The following is a 14,734-nucleotide window of genomic DNA, read 5'->3' on the forward strand; positions in this document are numbered from 1 at the left end:
GTATGTATGTATGTATGTATGTATGTATGTATGTATGTATGTATGTATGTATGTATGTATGTATGTATGTATGTATGTATGTATGTATGTATGTATGTATGTATGTATGTATGTATGTATGTATGTATGTATGTATGTATGTATGTATGTATGTATGTATGTATGTATGTATGTATGTATGTATGTATGTATGTATGTATGTATGTATGTATGTATGTATGTATGTATGTATGTATGTATGTATGTATGTATGTATGTATGTATGTATGTATGTATGTATGTATGTATGTATGTATGTATGTATGTATGTATGTATGTATGTATGTATGTATGTATGTATGTATGTATGTATGTATGTATGTATGTATGTATGTATGTATGTATGTATGTATGTATGTATGTATGTATGTATGTATGTATGTATGTATGTATGTATGTATGTATGTATGTATGTATGTATGTATGTATGTATGTATGTATGTATGTTTGTATGTACGTATGTATGTATGTATGTATGTATGTATGTATGTATGTATGTATGTATGTATGTATGTATGTATGTATGTATGTATGTATGTATGTATGTATGTATGTATGTATGTATGTATGTATGTATGTATGTATGTATGTATATATAAATACGTAGGTATATGTATACATATATATACATTATATAGGAACATAAAACGGAGTATATATGAAGGAAAAAAAATTCATTTACAGGAACATGAAATGTTCTTATACAAGTATTTTTTTTAGTTTACATTATTGTATTTAGTGTTTTCACCATGTTCCATCAATAATAGATGTTCTCATTTATGCTTTACACTATCATCAACCAATTTTGCTTGTGGATGTCCAACTGGTATGATTTTATCCTCTGACAATTTTACCTGTTCCAATGCACAGAAACATTTTGAAATCTACTTTACTGATGGCGGAATGAATGCAATATATCGCTTAGTCAAATATGTTGATCAAGATGGTTTTACAATAAAACAATTTGAAGTCCCTGTTGTTCAAGGATTATTAGGATATCCAGTAGCTATTGCTTATATAGAAGAATTAAAAAAAGTATATTGGACAGACTCAGAATCTCAGAAAGTAAAATTTATTACTTTTACTTTTTAAAGTTTATTCTTCTGTAGCTATTATTAAGTGCATTAAAAACAATTACTAAAATAAAATTCAAATAATAGTTTAGATAAAGATTACATAATATAGTTTGTTATTAAAATATATAATAATTAATGTTAAGCTATATAGTTTATTATTATCAAGATAAAATTTTTATAAAGTTATTTTTATTAAATTTACTAGTTATATATCATTAAAATTATACAGATTTATCAAATGAATTTAAATGGAAGCGAATTTAAAGTGATTAAAAATGAAAGCTCTATTGGCCTTGCTATTGATGATATAAGCGGTTTGATGTTTTTTTTTGCTGCTGGTACTGATGGTAGTTTTAGTTTAATGTTATCAAATTTAAATGGTGGCAACGTTAAAACTCTTGTTTCAAACATAAATAATCCACAAGATATTGTGTATTACAATGGTTATGTTTTTTACTCAGATCCTGGTTCTCAACTGATTGGTCGAGTCTATTCTGATGGAACTGGGTTGATAAAATTAATTAATCAGGATGATCTTCCATTGAAAATAACAGGGTTAGCTGTTGATAGTATTGAGGAACGGTTGTACTGGTGTGATCAAGATAGCCATCTTATTGAGTCAAGTGATTTAAGCTTCTCACAACGAAGGAAGATCATTCAAAAGACAATTTTTTTTCAAAATATATTTTGGTTACTAAGTGATTTTGGTGAAGTCTTGGATCCTTTTGATTTAATTGTACATAATGAACGCATTTATTGGACAGATTTAAAAAAGCAAGCCATTTTTGTTGCAGACAAGAGAAGTGGTAGTAATATTGAGTATGTGACTGGTGGTTTGAATCAACCAAGGAGAATGCTTATAACAGGCGATATACCTCACGAAGGTATTATTTTAAATAAAAAATTTGCTCTTTGTTTTCAATAGATATAACTCATATACAAGAGGTATACCTCATCTTTTACACTAGGTTTACATCATATTTTATGGGAGATATTATATATCTTGTTTTACATTACATTTTACATTATAAAAGAGAGTTTTAATTAATGTTTATAATTTACTACTTTTATGTTTTTATTTTCAATTTAAACCTTTTTCAATTTGCTAGTATATAATCAAACTTAGCAATAACCAAATATTATCTTATTTTATATATTATATTTTTTATCTTATTATAGTTTTTATCAAACTCATCAAAAAAATTTTTTTCATCAAATTTCAATAATTTTTACAATTTTCATTTTTTTAATGAGTTAATCATTTTAGGATTGCGTAAAGTATACACATTTTCATTCATTATGGATTCCAATTTAAATCAAGTAAAATGCTATTCACATTCTGTTTGTAGTAGTGGAATTCAATCTATGCCTTCTCCAGACAAGTGCCCTTCAGGTTATAAAGAAACAAACTATGGTCAGTCTTGCAGCAACTGTTCAGATGCATTTGGTGCAAATTTTAAATGTCTTTGCACCAATTGGATGACATGTGCTCAGCGTGTTTATGCTGACATAATTGGATGCAGGCCAGAGTTACCTTTTATGAACTTTCAAGTTCGTGAATGCACACAAGGTTAATAGTTGTTTGAATTTTGTCTATAACTTTTTTTTTATAGTTTATTAGGCATTATTTTATAAACATAACTACATTAGCAACTGTAATAAAATGTTTTTTAACACTAATATATATATATATATATATATATATATATATATATATATATATATATATATATATATATATATATATATATATATATGTATATATATATAAATATATATATATATATATATATATATATATATATATATATATACATATATTTGTATATATATATATGTATATATATATGTATATATATATGTATATATATATGTATATATGTGTATATATATATATATATATATATATATATATATATATATATATATATATATATATATATATATATTTAAACAACTTTAAAAAGTATTCTACACAATAGAGTGCTCAATGTTCTTAAAAGAACAGAGCAATTATATTAGTAGTAGAAAATCACTTAACAAAATTTTTTTCCATTTAACACTGTGTTTCATCAACAAAGATTCATCAGAAATGCTTCTGATGAATCTTTGTTGATGAAACACAGTGTTAAATGGAAAAAATTTTTGTTAAGTGATTTTCTACTACTAATATATATATATATATATATATATATATATATATATATATACATACATATATATATATATATATACATATATATATATATATATATACATACATATATATATATATATATATATATATATATATATATATATATATATATATATCTGTATATATATATGTATATATATATATATATATATATATATATATATGTATGTATATATATATATATATATATATATATATATATATATATATATATATATATATATATATATATATTATATATATAATCACTTAACAATATTTGGAAATCACTTAATATTTTTTTTCATTTTACACTGTGTTTCATCAATAAAGACTCATCAGAAATGAATGATCAAATTAATAAAACTACAATTTGTGCCAAAAATTAGATTACAGGAAGTCGCAAATGTCTTAACTACTATAAATTTCGAACATTTGTGGAATATGCTGGTACTATTAAAGATAAAGATAATTCTTTAGAATTGAAAAGGAAGGGAGGGGGGGGGGATTTAATGTAACTATTATTTTAGCTCACTTATTTTATAGTTTTTTAGGAGAAACTTATTTTCATGCCTTCATTTAGAAATTAATTCCGATTTTTTGTTTATTAAAAAATCTTGGTTTGTATGTGTAATTATTTTAAGTTTTTTCTTGTAGTCATAGTATGCATTTTTTGGAAATATTGTTTTATGCAGGTGCTGTTTTAAGGATGGATCAATTCAGTTTAAAATCATCAATATTTTTATCTATTAATTTCCATATGTATTTTGACATGGTGTCTTTTGAATGGTTTTTATTTTTGAAAGATTCCTTATGATTGGCAAAACGTTTTTTCCATTCACCCTCTGTTATACCAATGTATTGTTTATCAGGTACATTCTTAGTGGAAACAACACATTTATAAACCATATTTTTTGATAAACAACTTCCACTCATTAGACAATCGTTTTTTTGTTTACAATTAGTGAATGACAGGGGCCCCGGCCCCGACTTTAAATGAGACTTTTTTCAAATCGGCCCTGACCCCAGTTAAACTATAAGATTTAGCAGGGGTTGATAGCCGGGGCTAGAAAGATATTTATAATACTATATAATATAACTTTATGTTTACATTTACTATTTATTAAATACCGGCATATATTTATACATTTTCAATCTCTAATTTACTTTCAACAAGATTGCAAGTAACCACTATTAAGTAATGAGTTACTTTAAAATAGAGAATAAGTAAAAATACTAGGGAATGGTTAACTTAAAACTTAAAAAGTTGTAGGTTGTATATAAAGGAAAAACATAAAGATGACTAATAGTTATATAGTTTTTTTGATGTGCAAGGAAAAAAACTGGATTAATAAAAATTTTTATAGAATGAAGGGACAGAGACAGTAAAATAATCTATCTTGTTGAATATGAAACAAGCAAGAATGAGTTTTGGTTTATTGTAATAGAGGCTATAGCTTGTTTGAGCATTGAATATGATTGTATTTGTAGAAAAAAGAAAGAAATGCAACCTTACAACAATGAGAGAGTGGCTCAAGCTTGGCAGAGAAAGCAGCTCTAATTTATTGCTATTTTTTTTTATATGTAAATTCACCTCCCCAAGGCTGAAAACGACACTACAAATGAGGAGGCTACTTAATTGTCAACTATATAACTTTGAAACACAAACCTTGACAACCAAGGTCGCTGCGCAGAGAAACACATTAAGAGCGGTACTACCAGGGACTTGGTGGGGATTATTAATGACATTGATTTAAATTAAAGTCAAGGACAAAAAAGTCAAGACAATAAAGTCAAGGTCAGAAAATGTAGTGTGCCAAAAGGAACGAATTGTACTTAGCTGCGCAATATTTGTTAATTTTTGAAATAAAAATAAAACTTGAAATTTTTGTTAAATATTTTTTCATACAAGTCATTAAATCTATATCTTTTAGCATTTGCTTTTTGTAGTATTTACAAAAAAAGACATACATTTATATGTAAAATTGTGGATACGTAAAATTTACTCAAAAAATCACATAAAACCTAAATTAATGACTTAAAACAATCAAAAGTTGCATAAAAAAAGTATGAAAATTCATGGAAAATTTTTTAAATTATTGGATAACATTAAATTTTTTCATTCTTAATTTTATTGAAAATAAATAACATAAACAAAACTTAATATTTCATTAAAAACATAAATAACATAAGAAAACTTAATTTGAAATCGTATTAGAAATTTGTCCACAGTGAAATCAAACAAACTATCAATTACGCACTAATAGTTAAAAAAAAAAAAAATTGATAAAATAAATTTTCTGTTTCTCTGCATTATTTCAAAATCGCATAAAAAAAAAACAGCATAAAAAGAGAATTGGATGTACTTTGTTTGATTTTATTTAGATGAGTAAAATTATTATCCCATGACAAAATGGTATGAATGAATTATTATAAAAAAATTAAAAAAATATACAAAGAAATAAAAAAAAAAGACTAAGTAAAGAAAGCTTAAAAAGGGTAATTTTTTTTTAATGACATTGTTGAAGACCAACCAAAAGTCTCAAGATTTAGGAAACTGAGAATAACAGAACTTAATACCAGAAGGAACCTTTTTGGATTGGCTGCTTGGAATAATAAAAAGATATTTGTTCATAAGAGAGATGTTCTTGTAAAAAAGATTAAAAAAATGATTAATAAAGCAACTGCTCAAGATAGTGAAGAATGTGGAGTAGAAATAATGTGGAGTATCAGGTTTGACTTAAATTGAAGAGTAGGAATGTAAGCCTCCAAACTTTTAATTCAGAAGGAATAAAAACTTCTGAGATGCACTTTATGCAAACTTATATGTTTGCTATTTATTTAGATGCTGGCTCATATTTATATAAACTATAGTATTTTTGCTGTGTAGTATTTGCGGAAAGAGATGATGATGGTAATGATGATGATGATGGTAATGATGATTATGATGATCATGTTGATCATAATGATGTTTATATATGCATATATAAACAAAATATAACATGAATTTTGAACAAAAAATATATACTTTAGGATGTATATATGTTTATGCAGCCCCGGTCACAACCCAGCCCCGGCTATATTTTATCAAACCCAACCTGGCCCCAGTCAAATATCAACCCTGGTCGTTTACTATTTACAATTACAGTTTTCTGTAGTTTTTTCATTAAGGATTTCTTTTTTGTTAAACAAGGGATTGTTGTGACCTTTTATAATTCTTTCCATATTTTTTGTGCAACTGTAGCTAACTTTAATTGTATTTCAATTAAAAATTAAAAATTAAAAATTCAATTATGTAATTTATTAGAGAGCGGGAAATGCTTATCAACCAATTTTAAAAACACTTTTCCTATGTTAGTGGAAACATTTTTGCTTTATGGGGGGTCGAATCAAATTATATTTCTAGTTCTATTTTGCTTTTTTTTATTCTTTTTTTCAGGGTCAAATTTCAGTTCAAAATTTTCAAAACTACTTTTTTTAAGGGCATTTTAAAATATTCGTTAAGAGGAATTGAATGCATTTTCATTTTTTTCAGACACGCCTTCGTTGAGGAATTGAGTCTCAATTTGTAGTAGTTCAAACGTATACCATGAGTATATATATCCCCACTAGATCAGCAAGAGTTATTATACTTGAGATTAGTTCTGGAAAGGCAGGCTTTTCAAAGCCGGAGCCAAATCGATTCTGTGGCGATTTAAAGTTTGATGCCGGTTTAACTGCAAGCAAATGATCAGTAACTTTACAGTTTTCAATATCTGGAACCTTCTTGCTCCAGAGAACAAGCAGTACCATTTCTTCTGGTAGATACCACAAATGCTACTTGAATGCACAAACTGTACACGTCAAGATAGCGGCATTCACCAAGTCAAACTGCAGGAATTAATGGAAGAGCATCAAGTCATTCTACGGAGCATTTGTAACCGAACTACAATCCATCCACCGTGCACTTTAAACAAGGGTCACACAGTTCACAAATTCTCTCTCTTAGCTTACTGTTGCTGTATTGTAATCGTGCTGCGTGGAAGATCTGCAATCTGCTGCTCAAGAGGACAGATCTTTATGCAATAGAGCATCTTTGACATCCACCTCGTCTTGTGAACTGCTCCTGCCTGCTTGAATGTGGCTTGGTGTCCATCAGCTTCCCAATGTAGAAACATGGCACAAAGCTCTGCAAATTTCTTAAAATCATCTCTATAAAATGATAACTGCAAATTGAAAATCCGTAGAACATTTTCTCTGAATTTGTCAATAAAGGGTTTTGCAGTATGGTCGAATGCACGATCATCGAAGTGTGACAGTCTCTTTGATGCTGACCAAAATGTCTTGAGGTACTTAAAATTCTTACAAAACCATGTAAACAATGTTACATCAAGTGATTTTGAAACCTCAATTTGAAGATCTTCAAACACTTGAGTAAGAATTACTCCAACATGGTGTCAACACCCTAACCAGAGCAGCACACCAACATGGTGTCAACACCCTGACCAGAGCAGTGCTTAACCTTACTGCATCTGAATTGCAATGCAGGCCGCAGTTAGGTCTCCAGTGTTTGATGAGGTTGTGTCAAATGTGTCTATGATAGAGTCACTACACTGCCATGAATGCAGGAGTTCAACGGTCAGCTCAGCAATTATGTCCCCAGATTTTCTATTGGTTCCCAGGCGCATACGATGGTACGCCGAAAAACTTTATCTTATTTGCATTCTGGATAAAAACTGCAAAATACTCCTGAGTAATATTCTTATTTGTCAGTGATTGCATTTGTTTCGAATCCCAAATCAGATTTGACAGCTTTGAAATGATAAGTCTTCTAGATTTTTTATCAGTTGTTCAGCATTCTGCGGCCATAGTTGAAATATTTTCGCTAAGATATCCTCTATCTGCAGGCCCTTTTTCATCGAAGCTGGTGTTGACCTGCGTGCGGATGGTATTGCTCTAATTTTGTCATTGTCATCAAGCAGCTTTAACATCTTCTCCCTTGCTTAACGATCACTAATCATGGAAATGTTTGCTTTCTTATAGAAACTGTGATTTTTGCAAACACCAGCTTGGCTGAATTCCACCAAGTAGGGTTTCACACATACCACCATCATTAAGATGATACCTAATACATCACAACATTTGCTGACATGTTGGAAGAGGTGCCCCAGTTGTTTCCGTGTCTTCTGCCATAATTTTGTTGCCAAAACCACAGGCGACTTCCTTGTAATTTTCTTAGCAAAAGTTTTTGGAGAATGTAGTTCCCATTATCTATCATTAGTGACAGTATCTGTCGTAGCTGCTTGTTTGTCATGTTCAATAATTCTAACTGAATGATGGACATCTAAATTATCCATTTTCAATATATTATTCTGAAAATAATAATACAGTTATTGCACTGAGCATCTACAACAAGCATACAATGTTAAACAATATAGAAAACTATTATACATTCCTTCCCAGTCTAAATTAATTGATGTAAAAGACTACATTTTTCATCAAATGTATACAATATATAATAACCTTAAAGCCCATTTTCTTTGAAATGGAGGTGGGACACCTAAATATATTCTGACTTTTTAAATATTTGCACAAGGTTATATTGATGATGAAAGGAGCATTTTAAGTCTAGGGACAAGACATTCTAAAAAAAAAGGGCAAAATGATGCACCCTAATATACAGTTGTGTGACAATTTATTATGGCCACTATGAATTTTGATCATTTTGAAGTTTAATCTCATTTTTTTCATATGAAGAGAAAAATTCATTATTGAAAGTTAATCTTTTGTTTAAAATAACGTTTTAACTCCTAAAATCAGTGCTTTTTTTATGCTACTGGCAACACTGTCACTTTTGACAGCCATTTTTTATGATGTCATCTTAATTATAACTTTTTTGCTGTACACTTGATAGGTTTTATTACTAGAGTTTTGAATTCGTTTACTAGGTTTCCGTCAAAATATTTATTAAAATCAGTAAAAATATTGTTTTCTTGAATATTTCTTTTTATTTTAAAGTAAAAATAATTGTATTTGATTTGATATTTTTAAATTTATGAGTACCAAAGCAAATTCTTAACTGCAGTAGTGAAATGTGATATCTTATTTTAGTTATGGGGAAAAACAAGGACTTGTTACAACAAAAAATTGCTGAAATCAGGGCACTTTTAATAAATACTAATCTTTCTCAACTAGAAATTGCCAGAAAATGTGGTATTTTGCGGGTTTCTGTACAAAAATTGGCTAATATGGCTAACTTGATGCCAAAGAGGGTTGGTAAATGTGGAAAGAAGAGAATCCTAACACCACGCGGGAAAAGAATACTCACCAAGATTGTTCAAGAAAATAGACAGGCCACCAACAATGAAATAACTAATAAGCTGGACCAATCTGGAGTCAAAATGTCAAAGAGAACGGTTCAATGTTGCCTACACGATCTTGGTTACATTTCATGACGTCCAGCTAAAAAGCCTAAACTAACACCAAAATGATGCAAAAAAGTATAGGAATTTAACAGAAAATGATTTGAAATTGGTAAAATTAATTTAGATGTTTTTAAAATATCCACTTCACTACAACAAACTTTAAATACTCACTTAACAATCCTCGTATAATATTTTAAGGTATGCTTTAGCGACAAGAGTACTTTCCAAGTTTTAACAAAAAAGGCTCAACAAAAAAGACTCAAAGAAAAAAAGGGGAAAAATACTTATTGGACTGCATCATTCAAACTGTTAAACACCCCATCTCTGTGATGATCTGGTCAGTGATATGTGAAAGGGGAACGGGAAGGCTCTATATTGTAGAGGGAATAATGAATCAGTTACAATATAAAAATGTCCTGGAACAAAGATTGTTGCCACAATTGGCAGAATGGTTTAGTCCAGGTGAAAAAAAACTTTATACAGGATGGGGCACCATGTCACACGGCTAAATCAGTTAAAAAATATCTATTAGAACAAAGTACTCCATTACTTGATTGGCCAGGAAACTCTCCTGACCTAAATTCTATAGAAAATGTTTGGGTGCTCCTAAAAAAGCAAACATCTAAAGAAAATATTACAAATAAAGTGTATTTAATAGATAGAATTATTCACCATCGGAACCATAATAAAGAATTGAAGGAAATGGCTGAAAAATGCATCAAAAATATGCCAAAAAGAGTTTTTGCAATTATAGAGGCAAAAGGAGGAATCGCTTAATATTGATCTTGAATATATTTGTAGTAATATTTGAATAATAAAATTTATTAAAAATTTGTTAAATGTCTTTTATTCGTCAAAACAATATCCATTTCTTAAATAAAAATTACTTTTGAGTATATAAATCACAAAAAAATAATAATATTAGACTTTGAAAGTTGAGAATGTAAAAAAATGTGGGTGGCCATAGTAAATTGTCACACGACTGTATATATATACATATATATATATATATATATATATATATATATATATATATATATATATATATATATATATATATATATATATGTATACATAAATGTATATACATAAATATATATATATGTATAAATATATATATATATATATGTATATGTATATGTATATATGTATATATACATATATATATATATGTATATATATATATATATATATATATATATATATATATATATATATATATATATATATATATATATATATATATATATATATATATATATCAACCCTCGAAATTAGAAAAATTAAGGTCGGCAATAACTTGCTGACCTAAATCTTTTAGAGGTCGGCAAAAAAAATTTGATACAAAGGTCATAAAACATCAAAACGTGGTCGGCAATTTTTTGGCGACCTCAAACACTTAAAGGTTGGGAGTTCGGTTGGCATTGCTGAATGCCGATCCTAATTTCGAGGGTTGTATATATATATATATATATATATATATATATATATATATATATATATATATATATATATATATATATATATATATATATATATATATATATATATATATATATATATATATATATATATATATATATTAGTAGAAAATCACTTAAAAAAAATTTAACAAAAATTTTTCTCATTTAACACTGTGTTTCATCCATAAAGACTCATCAGAAATGAATGATTTTTTGTTTAATAAGCATTCTTGATTTGCATGAGTAATTATTTCAAATTTTTCTTGTAGGCATAGTATGCATTTTTCACAATGATGGTCACAATGCTTTGTTAAACAAAATAAAGGTCACAATAATGCTTTATTAAACAAAAAAGAAATCCTAAATGAAAAAGCTACAGAAAAGTGTAATTGTAAACAAAAAAAACAATTGTCCAATAAGTGGAAGTTGTTTATCAAAAAATGTGGTATATAAATGCGTTGTTTCCTCTAAGAATGTACCTGATAAACAATATATTGGTATAATAGAGGGTGAATGGAAAAAACGTTTTTCCAATCATTAGTAATCTTTTAAAAATAAAAAGTATTCAAATGACACTATGCTGTCAAAATATATATGGGAATTAAAAGGTAAAAATATTGATTATTTTTTACTGAATTGGTCCAACAGCGCATATAACAATATTTCTAAAAAATGCATACTATGACTACAAGAAAAAATTTAAAATAATTACACATGCAAACCAAGAATTTTTAATAAACAAAAAATCAGAATTAATTTCTAAATGTTATATTAAATCCCCCTTTTAAAAAATATTTTTTTTTTAAATGCATAAGTAATCATTTATAAAGAATTCTTTTTATATTAGTGTCAACAAATTCCACATGTGTAAAAATTTACAGTAGTTAAGACATTTGTGACTTACTGTAATTTAATTTATGGTATAAATTGAAGTTTTATTAATTTGATCATTCATTTCTGATGAGTCTTTTTGATGAAACACAGTGTAAAATGAAAAAAAATATTAAGTGATTTTCTACTAATTTATAATTGCTCTGTTCTTTTAAGAACATTGAGCTCTCTAATTTGTAGAATACATTAAAAGTTGTTAATATATATATATATATATATATATATATATATATATATATATATATATATATATATGTATATATATATGTATATATATATGTATATATATACACATATATATATATGTATATATATATATGTATATATATATGTATATCTATATACGTATATATATATAAATTAGTAAAGAAATATCTGAGTTTTTTTCTATCAACAGAATCATCAGGAAGTTTTTACTAATTTATTACAACCCACAAAATCTAAAGGATTTTAGGTTATCACTAATGTGTTAGTACTTTACTGACATCAGGTTGGCAAAATTTTTCTTTTAATTTTTAGCATCCTGTTACAAAAGGATTGCTTTAAAAGAGCATAGATATATACAATAATATTTTGAAGAATGTAGCAATTAAAATTTATACAATTGTTTTGCAAATTTATAAATTAATGACTTTTTAGTTTCAACAATTGAATTAAGTGATTGGAAATCCCAATGTCTGGAAATATTTCTGGTCATTAAATTCTCAATTAAAATGTTTTAATGAAATAATATGTTTATCATATTTCAAAAATTAATGAAAAAACAAAACAATTAATTTACCACTGCAAAAATAATAACAGTCGAAGTTTACATTTTTTTAATTATTGTTTTTTTAAACACCATGTTATTTAAGAATTAAAAATAAAAAAGTAATAGAAAAACAAAATTTGCTAAAGTTCATAAAAATTTGCATAGTTTTCAAAGTACTGCAAATTTTTTGAGGTAATTAAAAAACCCCAGGTTTTTAAATTACCCTTTAAAAGGGTAATTTTAAAATAAAACCAATAAAAAATTACACTAAAGCTATTAGCACATTGTATGAAACATTAAAATTGATTTTTATTAATGGAGTAAATTAGAGGAATTATTTTCTTTAAAATTCAAATGTTTTCAATAAGAAATTAATTAGTTGATAATAAAATAATAACAAAAAAGGTATATTTAAAAATAAGTTTTTAAAGTTTTTTTGTTTTGTTTTAAAATAACTATTAAAAGTTTAAATTAATTTTTATATATTTTTAACTCCTTTGTTTTTAATTTTGTATACATATCTGCTAAAGAGTTATGAGCATTTAATTTATGAGAAAATATTGAATAAGGTTTAAATAAAATATAAAAGTATTTTTTATCTTATTTTATCTAAAATATTTATTTTATCTAAAATATTTGATCACTGCTAATTTCCTTTTAGAAAGTTGTTTTTTAATATTACAATGTACTGTATGGTTTTTCTGATGATTTAAAAAATGAATTAGAATATTTAAGTTTAACACATAACTTTTAATAATAATAAAAAAAATAATAAAAATAAGATTTCAAGATCATTAAAAAGATCAATAAAAATATTTTTTTATTGAAAAACAGCTATTGAGTTTTGTGATAAAAACAGAGTTTACTGTTTTTAAAAAGCAAAATATTTAATGACAGGAAGCATTTCCAGGTATCGCAATTTGGGATCACTTAATTTGAGCCTTGTTGATTATGGAAAGAATGTCATTTAGAAATGTAAATTTATACCCTATTCACACCAAACCTGCACTTAAACAAACTGCATGTAGAACATAAAACATGGTTTGAAAAGTTATTCTTTTTTATGACTGATGTTCTGTGTGCAAACATTTCTGTTGCTAATTATTGCACTTTATTTTTTTGGTGAGAGTTTTTCAAAAAGTCTTGGTAGCCTCTGTAAGTTTACTCAAAATTAAACTTCCGCTAAATCATTTGTTTGAAAAGTTTTAAACTCTCATTTTTCAATTACTGTTTTGTTAGGCATGTTACAACTTTTTTAATTGCTTTAATAAAAAACATTAACTTGTTTTTAATTTAAAAAAAGTTTAATAAGTTTTTAATTGATATATATATTTTTAATAATACATTTCTTCTCTACATGTGTTCATCATAGCATTATTATGCAAAGACTAAACTTTCCTATCAAAATTTCTGATCAGTAATAATTTTAAAAAAGCTGTAAACATGCAAATAAAACAGTTTTACCTAATAAGATAAATAAATAGTAGATTTTAAAGTTTATTTTAAAATTTTGGGTAAAAAGTGAGTACAACAAACAATTGAAAAGTAAGTTTTATTAACTTTTAATGAGTAATTTTAAATGACCTTAATATGCTTGTTATGAATGACCTTAATATGCTTGTAATAAATGACCTTAATATGCTTGTTATGAATGATCTTGAAAAAAATGAACAAATCAGTTGAAAAAAAAATGAAGTAGTTTTTTTTTTTTTAATAAATTTGTCCAACTTAAAAAAACAAGAAATTACAATAAATAAATTATGAACTCATATTTCACAAATATTGTATATGCAAAGTAAACCAAAAATAAATAATTATAAACATAAATGAATTTAATATTAGTTATTGAACCCACCAATCAAAACTCACTAATCAAAAAATTTAAAACTTTAAAAAATTTATAAAAGCTTTATAAAAACTTTTATAAAAAACAA

General features: G+C 26.2%; 1 protein-coding gene across 2 annotated transcripts in view; it reads left to right on the forward strand.

Moving 5' to 3' along the window:
• Window positions 1-14,734, forward strand: part of LOC101237437 (low-density lipoprotein receptor-related protein 4) — an 88,408-nt gene that overhangs the window by 33,456 nt on the left and 40,218 nt on the right. For both annotated transcript variants that reach the window (XM_065794078.1, XM_065794079.1), the window contains exons 5-7: window positions 779-1,104; window positions 1,345-1,999; window positions 2,383-2,685. In XM_065794078.1, coding sequence (XP_065650150.1) covers window positions 779-1,104; window positions 1,345-1,999; window positions 2,383-2,685 — 1,284 coding nt within the window. The remainder of the gene's footprint in view (window positions 1-778; window positions 1,105-1,344; window positions 2,000-2,382; window positions 2,686-14,734) is intronic.

The sequence above is a fragment of the Hydra vulgaris genome, chromosome 03, assembly GCF_038396675.1.
Source record: "Hydra vulgaris chromosome 03, alternate assembly HydraT2T_AEP".
Lineage (NCBI taxonomy): Eukaryota > Metazoa > Cnidaria > Hydrozoa > Anthoathecata > Hydridae > Hydra > Hydra vulgaris.